Genomic DNA, 9094 nt, shown 5'->3' with positions numbered 1-9094 from the left:
ATGTATTTTCCACCATGGTTTGGGAAAATGAGTATTAGTAAGTTCTCAGTTGTTTGTATGGAATTTTGATAGAAAAACAGAAAGTCTGATTTTTAGCCATGGTAAACAAACGTTTTCATAATAATTCATATTGGCACAAGGATGGCAAAATCAGTTTGCAAACACGGATATATTTTGGCAAAAAATGAAATCAGGCGGATTTGCCATGCTCACCAACTAAACTTGTCATCCTCGACGAACACAAATTTCCATGAAAACTTTAATTATTTTCATGCCTAAAAATCAAACGTTCGTTGCATATCTGGGTAAAAAAAAATAGCCTCCAGAAGAAATGTTGGTACAGATAGTCACCACAAAAATATGTGGCTGAAAAGAAATAGTACTAGCAATTCGGTATGCGTCATGTCCCACGATTTTCATGCTGGCTGAGTCAGCTATGCTGCTGGGTGCCTATAAATTGGCACGTATTCTGGCTACTCTCAAACAGCAAGCAGCAGTAAGTTTATTGGCTACTACAGCTTAGAAGTACTAACCTCGTTGCCTAGCTCTCGCTGCCAAGTGCCAAGCTCTCAAACTAGTGCACCATGGCGTGGCAATTGCAGCAAACAATGGCCACGATGAGTACATGCTTTCGGACGTCCTCGCCGGCAACGGTGCGCTGTGCCGCGGCGGCTCGGCGGTCTGCCAACTACGCTCCCAGCTCCTGGGATTACGACTCCCTCCTCCAGCTCTCGCCCAACAATGGCGGACAGGCAGATCAAGTACATTTATCAGCTGAACATATCCTATTTTCAACCGGCAAGTAGTACATAAAGTAGATGAATTACTCATGGAAATTATTCCGTGCATGCATGGATGATGTCACAGGTCGATAAGTTGAAGGCCGGCGTGAGGGAGCGGCTGGTAGCGGCGAGCCGAGGCGACCACCAAGCTGCGAAGCTCGGGCTTGTCGACACGGTGCAACGGCTCGGCATCGCCTACCATTTCGAAGAGGAGATCGCCGGTATCCTCAGCTCCGTCCACCGCAAGCCTCACCGGTGCAGCGGGGATGATTGTGATGTTGCTTCCACGGCATTGAGGTTCAGGTTGCTCAGGGACAGCTGTTTCCCAGTCTACTACCCTCCAGGTACCTCCTTAAATATGAAATATGAAAAGCAGACTCTTAGACGATGTAAGAAAGGAACCTAAAACTACGGCCAAAATTTTGGATATTAAACTAAATGCATGGTCCAATCCAGATTCAATCACAGTTGAAACTTCGAATTGTGTTTATGGCACGGTTTTCTGTACTTAACTGACATGTTTCATTGTAACAATACATAAAGAATTCCTTGAAGATCTCAAGCGCGGACCAGATGATGATGTCAAGGGGCTCCTCTCACTCTACGAGGCTTCATACCTTGCGTTTGAAGGCGAGGAAGCATTGGATGAGGCAAGAGCATTTTCTAAGAAAGCTCTCATAAAGCTCTTGCCATCCATGGATCACCACTTACGGCGCAGTGTGGTTCGTTCTTTGGACCTTCCATTGCACCGGAGGTCTCCTCGACTAGAAGCAAGATGGTTCATAGATCACTATGCTAGAGATGAGAGCAATTCCGACCCATTGCTCGTTAGATTTGCCACGACGGACTTCAACAATGTGCAAAGTGTGCATCAGGAAGAACTCGTGAGACTGGCAAGGTAATTGAGCATGAAGAAACATACATTTAAATTAGCCTGCTAATTAATTCACTGAGTTGATGGGTTTTAAGATATGAAAATTGACCTAATTAACTCTAGGTGGTGGAAGGGGACTGCCCTTAGTGAAAAATTGGGGTTCGCCAGGGATCGTCTCATGGAGTGCTTCCATTACGCAAATGGAACTGTGTGGGAGCCAAACAATGGAGCGTGCCGAGAAGTGCTTGCTAAAGTCGCCAATCTAATAGTTCACTTAGATGATGTTTATGATGTGTATGGAACTCTAGATGAACTAGTTCTCTTCACCGACGCCATTGGAAGGTAACTACATGCAACAGTGCACTTTCTCATAATTCAAGTAATATTCTTGTCCTAGAGTATATGACACGTTAGTTTCACAGCAAATGAAGCTTTTCCATTATCTAAAATTAATAAATAATTTCAGGTGGGAAGAAAGTCCTAGTGAAAGACTCCCCGAATACATGCAAGCACTCTATTCCGTGATGTACAACACATCCGCTGAGGTGGCTGAAAATGTGTTGGAACAACATGGTTGCGACGCTCGTCATGTTCTTCAGAAAGCGGTAAGTTCATATACACAATTAACTTACTCATATGATATAAATTGTTTTCACAAGGAACTGTAATAAATTCCACTCCATGATTTTGCAGTGGCGAGACATGGCGGAGTCTTTCCTGGTGGAGGCAAAGTGGCACCATGGAAACCACAGACCAACACTGCGTGAGTATCTGGACAATGGATCAATTTCAGCCTCTGCTCCACTGTTGCTGCAACATACGTTTCCCCTGCTGCGTGTGGATGAAAAGATCACCCCAATGTCTCTTGCTAAAGTTGGAAGCTACCCTAGATTAGTTCAGTCAGCGTCGTTAGTTCTTCGCCTCTGCAACGACTCTGCAACCCACTCTGTAAGGAAAATTTATCCGGGTTGTTTTGCCCTTTACCGTTTCAATCTCCAAAGTTGAATCTTTGTGAGAGGTGTCTTATGTTGTGAAAATATGTATAACAGGCCGAGCTGGAGCGAGGGGATGCACCATCATCAATAGCTATTCACATGTCGGAGAACAGCTCCAGTGAGCAAGAGTCCCGTGAAGCCATGGAAGACCTTACTATGGAAGCCTGGAAGTCGATTAACGAAGATGCATTCAAACACTGCCGATTTTCTAGATCTTTTGCCAAGACTTGCGTGAATTTGGCTCGAATCTCACATTGTGTTTACCAAGGTGGGGATGGTTTTGGTGCGCCGGATAGTCGGAAGAAAAAGCAAATTAGGGAGTTGTTCTTGGACCCTTTCATGATTGAGGAACATTAAACGGTGGGAGAAACATATCTTAGAAAGATGTTATATAGGCTTAATTATCTGTAGGTATTGATTGTAGGTATTGATTCTGATTCTGTGTTGTACTACTAAAACTCTAGAACCAACACTAGCTGGTTGATATTTTTTTATTTTTATTTTTGAGGTGAAACTAGCTGGTTGACTAACTAGCACCATTGGGTGATCTTGATTTACAGTGCTTAGGGCCTGTTCGACAGCTCCCCAACTCCTTGAAATCCTGAAATATAATCCAGCTTCTCTTTTCCTATGCCAGCTTCCCAAGTGAAAGCTAGCGATCAGAAAACCATTCGGTATGCCAGCTCCAGTCTTCTCTGGCAATGCATGGGATGGCAACCTTTTTGAGTTGATTTCGGCCTATTGGGAGGTGAGGATAGGCCAAACTTGGCCCAAGTTGGAAGCTAAGGGGGGATCCACGTAAGGCCATGTACACAGGCTGGGAGAGATGGACAAAGCGTTTTCTTTTCTTTTCAGTGTGTTTTTGACTAACAGAGAACTATTTAAAGGGCGACGCTACGCGTCCGCCGGCGGATAACAGAAAAAGATCGATCGCCTGCCTGGCCATTGGATGGAGCTGCAGATGGCCGTCTGATCTACCCACTAACCATATTTGCAACAAATGTTTTGTTGTAGTCCGCCCTGTGAAGCAACCTGCTTGTTTCAATCACGCGAACAAGGTTTTTTTTTTTGCAACAGAGGTCATGTTGCATTTTTTTCTGCAACAGAGGTCTTGTTGCAAAAAAAATTACAGAAATTTTTTGTAACAAATGTCTTGTTGCAGAATTTTTCGCAACAGAGATCTTGTTGCAGAAATTTTACAAAGCTTTTTTTTTGCAATAAGATCTTTATATATTTCCGCAACAAGATCTCTGTTGCGAAAAAAGAATCTGCAACACACCCTTTGTTGCAGAAAAAAGGCAATTGCAACACGATTGGAGGAGGTTTATGAGAGCGTTCTGTATGATGCGATGCTCTGGTTTTAAGAGATAAGACCGCATACGCGTAAGTGTGAGGGTCCAGGTAAGCACGTGGCAAGCGGAGCAGGCGGTGGACGAGCTTGTTAAAATCAGCCAGTTGATGTGAAACTTTTCCCCTATTTAAAGGGTAGTTTGCAGTACTTTATATGTAGTACAAATTATAAACTTTTATACAGAAATATCTTTCGAATGAAAATAGAAATATGGCAACTCATATCTTAAGGAACAACACAGTCTACACGCATTCCATATAACAAAAAGCATAATACTTTCTGTGTACAAATTATAAACTTTTGTCGTTTAGATCCTTGGATGTACAGTCCTAAAATTTGGGTCTTTAGGCTTGATGTAGTCAGCAGACATCTTGACCACACAAGGTCCGCAAGAACATAGCAAGAGACTCATAACTGCTAACAAAGGGAGAGTGGCCGAGCCCATACTTATCCTTCAACAAGTCATGAAGTTCAAAGAATACTGTTGCCTTCATTCTCAGCATGGTGAATGTCTCTCCGGGTGTACCGATAGTCTCCTGCAATCATCCAAATCCACTCAAGATAGATGTCCTAGGATATGCCTTCATCACTCAATTGTCACAATACTTCTCAAATATGGTTGATGCACTCAGATACATGATGTTCATTTCTTGTGCATGGGCACGAACCATTCTTTTCTTCATTTCATAATAGTTTCATCGTCACTTTGACTGTCAGATGACATCTGTACATACACAACCAATGAGTTAAGAAACATCTCATCTTTAAAATATTGTATGCTCTCATCTATAAAAGTTCATGTCATCTAAAAATATTGTATGCTCTCATTTATAAATCTGTACAGGGACTACCTCATCTATAAAATATTGTATGCTCTTATTTATAAATCTGTACAGGGAGTACCTCATCTATAAAAGAATGTATGCCGTTATTTATAAATCTGTACAGGAACTACCTCATCTATAAAAGATTGTATGCTCTCATTTGTAAATCTGTACAGGGACTACCTCATCTATAAAAGATTGTATGCTCTCATTTGTAAATCTGTACAGGGACTACCTCATCTACAATGTCATCTGAATTTATTAACATGGCAAAAACTGTGTGAGACAGGACATCAAAAAATCTGAACCAGAAGGATGCATCTGTACATCCAAACATCTGAACTCTGTAAAATGAATGGACAGGGGTGAGGTTGCACATCTGGGCGAGCTCACCTTGAGATTCTGGAGCTGCGACAACGGGGGAGAGGAGCAGCGTTGCCGACAGCAGGAGTGCCCGCTGCTTGCAGGTTGGGGGGCGAGGGAGAGGAAGGACTCGCGGTCAGGGAAGGGCGGCTCGAGGAAGAGACTGTCGGCGGGGTTGTCGGAAGACGTTCACCGGCGGCAAGTAGATGGCGGCGGCGGGATGACGGCCTCGTCCGTTGGCTGGCAGCTAGGGTTGACGAGCAGGAGAACAGAGGAGAATGGGGATCAGGGTTTCGAGCGACGTCTATCAAACAGGTAAGGCACTTAGCGGTGACATTTGCTCATAAATAATGCCAACTCCAGGATTCCCAATTCCTGGGATCGCCGAAAATGCCGCTCCGCTATTTGGTATGTGGACGCCTCTCCGATCCGGGAAGCGGCGCCAGAGCGGAGCTGGGAGCGGGCAAGCTACCGAACAGGGCCTCAGTATCAAGCTTAATTTACTCCATAACAAGATGTGACTGGTTGTTAGAAATTTTCAGGATTCATAAAGTACCGTCACACTTATTTTAACCTTGATTCAAAAAGAAAGCACTGTGACCGAGCCATTCAAGAACACAAAATGCCTGAACGACAGCCAGAATTAAAATGTTTGCATAGTTGAGGCCGAGATCAAGGACAACAAACATCATTTCATCCAGAGACATCTCGGAGCATGGGGTTTTACACATCATCAGCTGTTAGAATACTTCAGCTACACATGTCAATCACTGAGTCAGGGGTTGTTGTGTCTTGCGTCTGAACACGATTGAACAGCCATTGAGAACTGAAATTAAACTGGGCAGTGTCTGAACTTGAGCGTCAACTTCGACAACAAGTATCTTCCAGCATCTAGGCTTGCACTGATATACTGCTGCATCTCTAAACAAGGTGAAACAATCTTGTGCGCCACCCTACTCGACGCCGGACAACCTTTGTCGAACCTCAAACTGGCTCAGTGCCGTATCGATGCTGAAAATCAACATTAACACAGATTAGGACGTCTAAGAATGAGGGAGTGTAATAGTAGCACGTTAAATATTTATGCATCGGATAAGCTATGTTTACCAGCAAAGAACATCTCCATTTCTTGCAGTCTTCTCAGAGATCCACTCTGGGACAAACTCTAGAAGCAGTCTCACTTGCTCTTCGACTTCACCTGCAAATTTAGGAGTTCAACGTCAGTTCACATCGCAGACAACAAGCTGAAATGACAAAGATAGAAAGCACAGCTCACACTTACCCTTGTCAACAATCTTCGGGTTACTTTCGATTATCTTGTGGATGAGCTCCTCCTTTGTCAGTACAGTTCGCTGCCTCGATTGATAGATAAGGAAGATGATGTCAAAGGTGCTTGGCAGGCATGATATGAGCTTCTGCCGCTGAACCTGGTCCGCATAGCCTGTTTCCTTCTCCTCCAAAGTTCTCTTCTCCTTCTCCTTTACCTGTAAATAACAAATGTGTCATCCTTTGTTCACAGAGGAGCAAAAATGAGTTGACCAATGATCAGTATGAGTAAGAACTTACCGACTGCAAGAGGGACTTTGGAAGGAAACCGAGCAACTCATCATCGCCATCGCTTGGAGATGTGCTGCTCATGCTTTGGTTCTCTTCTTCCATTCTGCTTGCATCCTTTGTAGGTGTCATGAACAACTTGGCTCTAGCTGATCGCTTGACCGTTTTTAGAGGTGGCGTGTCACACACAGTAGCAGATATTGGCCTCTGTGGGGTCTCAAGATTCGGTGTGGCTGCCATTGATCTCACTGGTGTAGAGGCGAACTTGGCAGGAGTCCCTTCTGTAACACCAAACCTGAGTGCAACATCCTTGCTACTTTTCTCTTGCACTTGGGACTCGTGATCTATGCCACCAGAAGTAGAACTGAGCATCACCTTCCTGCCCAGTGGAGATGGAGCAGTAGACTCAGCCTTTGGCGGCAGACCGGTTGCGCTGGCAGTTGCAGGGCAGGTTGAAGATCTCTGTGAGAACCTTCTCTTGAAAGACTGGGACATGTGCGACAGTGCAACAGCCGGCTGCTCAGCCAGGCTTGGTGATGGCGCGGCAAATACAACTTCAGTAACAACTCTTGGTGTGCTCTGAGCCACACTTGACTTTGTTTGAGTAAATGGATACGGCAGCTCATGCTCCGGGATGTCATCTCCCTGAAAGATAAATTACAGAGAGATAATGAATACTTCAGACCAACTAAGCATACACCAACTAGTACATTTCCTTGACTAGTACCAGTAATCATACCGTTACTGAACTGTTCTCATATGACAATAAATTTGCACAAGTAACTATGTTGAAAGTGTGAAAGATACAAGATCATACCTCAGGATGTTTCCTGAAGAAGTCCACAAGCCTCTGCCTGAACATCCTTCTCAAAGCAGAGTAGCGGGTTTCCCCCTTCTGCATCACACTGTCCCCAACTGAATCAACCAATAGGTTCACCTGAAGATCCGGCTTCATGCAGCAAGTCTTGTCATCGCGCAAAAGGATCTTGTTGATGACAATAGCCTCAGGCATAATGTACTTGAGCTGTGCAAGATGGCCATAGGTAAACCTCCTGCAGACATAATTGTGTAAATTAGAGACTGGATTATGTAAATCAAACACAGCAGCAATCATCTGATTGTTTTTTCATAAGAGGCCAGTACCTCTCAGCCAAGTTCTGAATGCTAGCACAGATGTTGGGGAATGTTGCCTTGGATCCCTTCATGCGGAGGAGCCGGGTGGAGCTCTCGAAGCAGTTGAAGAACTCACAGAGAATCTCGTAGCTGATTATCAATGACATAAACCAAATTAGAAAAGAGTACTAGTGCGGTAAAAATATGATGGAAATTATCAGGGTGAATTTTGCATCCAGATAACTATTCTAATCATCTAATGTCAGTTGCAGAAAATTGAAATATACATATTGCTGTTGGTTTTACTAAAACGATGATGGTCTGAAACTAAGTAAAAGGATTCAATTTGGGGGCACAAACAAGAAACCGGACCAGATCCATCGCTAATCAGAGAAGATGTTTGCATCCTTGGAATGATTATAATGTCAGTTGCAGTAAATTGCATCACAGAAACAATATGCACAGATTCAATGATGGTCTGAAACTAAGTCAGGATTCGATGGAAATCAGACAAGATCCAACGTTAATGAGAGAAGATGTTTGCGTCCTGAATGATTATAATGTTAGTTCTACAGATTGTTGTTGGTTTTACTAAGACGATGATGGTCTGATATACAGAGTACTAAAAGGATTGAATTTGGGGGCACAAACAAGAAACTGGACTGGATCCAACAGTAATGTGATAGTAAGATGTCTGCATCGTTTGAATGATTCAGTTTCAGGCGAAGTAATCGATGATTGATGTTGGTTTTACTAGACTCGTGGCGATCTGAAACTAAGAAAACGGTACTGGATTTCCTGGGCGTAAACAGGGGATGAAACTGTAACCGCAGATCTGCGACAGTTACCTCTCCGGCAGCTTGACCTCGGGCCTGCGCTTGACGGGGCTGCGGCCGGCGCCGGCGCCGACGCCGAGCTCCCGCGCGACGGACTCGAGCGCGTCCTCCTCCCCGGCATCAACCCCCGCCGCGGGGCCCCTGCCGGCGCGCTGCAGCTCGAGCGCCGCCCGGCGGACCTCCTTGACGGACAGCGCCACGGCGCCGCCGCTGCGGCCCCTGCGCAGCAGCGGCCGCGGCTCCGTCTTCTCCGGCGTCACCAGATCCGCCGCGGCGGCCGGCACCGCCCTCTTCATCTTCTCCGGCGTCGCGAACTGGCCGGCTGAGGCGGCGACCGACGTCTTCACCTTCCACGGCGACCCGGCGCTGGAGGAGGCCGCCGTCGTTCTGGGCTTCTTGGAT

The 9094-nt window shown here is 45.1% G+C and overlaps 2 protein-coding genes across 2 annotated transcripts; one reads left to right on the top strand and one right to left on the bottom strand.

Annotated features, from left to right (window-relative positions):
• Positions 1-584: 584 nt before the first annotated feature.
• LOC123048227 (alpha-terpineol synthase, chloroplastic-like) lies at positions 585-3104 on the top strand. Its single transcript, XM_044471370.1, has 7 exons — positions 585-761; positions 868-1126; positions 1326-1680; positions 1780-1998; positions 2123-2261; positions 2350-2604; positions 2706-3104. Exons 1-7 carry the CDS (start codon positions 585-587, stop codon positions 3006-3008), a joined length of 1707 nt encoding a protein of 568 aa, XP_044327305.1. The 3' UTR covers positions 3009-3104.
• A 2757-nt stretch (positions 3105-5861) lies between these two features.
• On the bottom strand, positions 5862-9088 carry LOC123051041 (CDT1-like protein a, chloroplastic). The gene is made up of 7 exons (XM_044473788.1): positions 8705-9088; positions 7887-8006; positions 7561-7795; positions 6756-7388; positions 6472-6673; positions 6297-6387; positions 5862-6200 (listed from the first exon to the last, which is right to left on the bottom strand). The coding sequence occupies exons 1-7, from the start codon at positions 8986-8988 to the stop codon at positions 6143-6145; spliced, it is 1623 nt and encodes a 540-aa protein (XP_044329723.1). The 5' UTR covers positions 8989-9088; the 3' UTR covers positions 5862-6142.
• Between the last annotated feature and the right edge of the window lie 6 nt (positions 9089-9094).

Source organism: Triticum aestivum, chromosome 2D, assembly GCF_018294505.1.
Source record: "Triticum aestivum cultivar Chinese Spring chromosome 2D, IWGSC CS RefSeq v2.1, whole genome shotgun sequence".
In the NCBI taxonomy this organism is placed as follows: Eukaryota; Viridiplantae; Streptophyta; class Magnoliopsida; order Poales; family Poaceae; genus Triticum; species Triticum aestivum.
Note: the sequence above shows the minus strand (reverse complement) of the source record. Positions and strands in the feature narration are given on the sequence as shown.

Coding starts and splice junctions, on each gene's coding strand:
- LOC123051041 (XM_044473788.1), bottom strand. CDS start 8,988: ATGAAGAGGGCGGTGCCGGCCGCCGCGGCGGATCTGGTGACGCCGGAG. Junction 8,007..8,704: donor GAGGTCAAGCTGCCGGAGAG/GTAACTGTCGCA, acceptor ATTGATAATCAG/CTACGAGATTCTCTGTGAGT. Junction 6,674..6,755: donor CAAAGTCCCTCTTGCAGTCG/GTAAGTTCTTAC, acceptor TGTTATTTACAG/GTAAAGGAGAAGGAGAAGAG.
- LOC123048227 (XM_044471370.1), top strand. CDS start 585: ATGGCGTGGCAATTGCAGCAAACAATGGCCACGATGAGTACATGCTTT. Junction 1,127..1,325: donor CCCAGTCTACTACCCTCCAG/GTACCTCCTTAA, acceptor CAATACATAAAG/AATTCCTTGAAGATCTCAAG. Junction 1,999..2,122: donor TTCACCGACGCCATTGGAAG/GTAACTACATGC, acceptor AAATAATTTCAG/GTGGGAAGAAAGTCCTAGTG.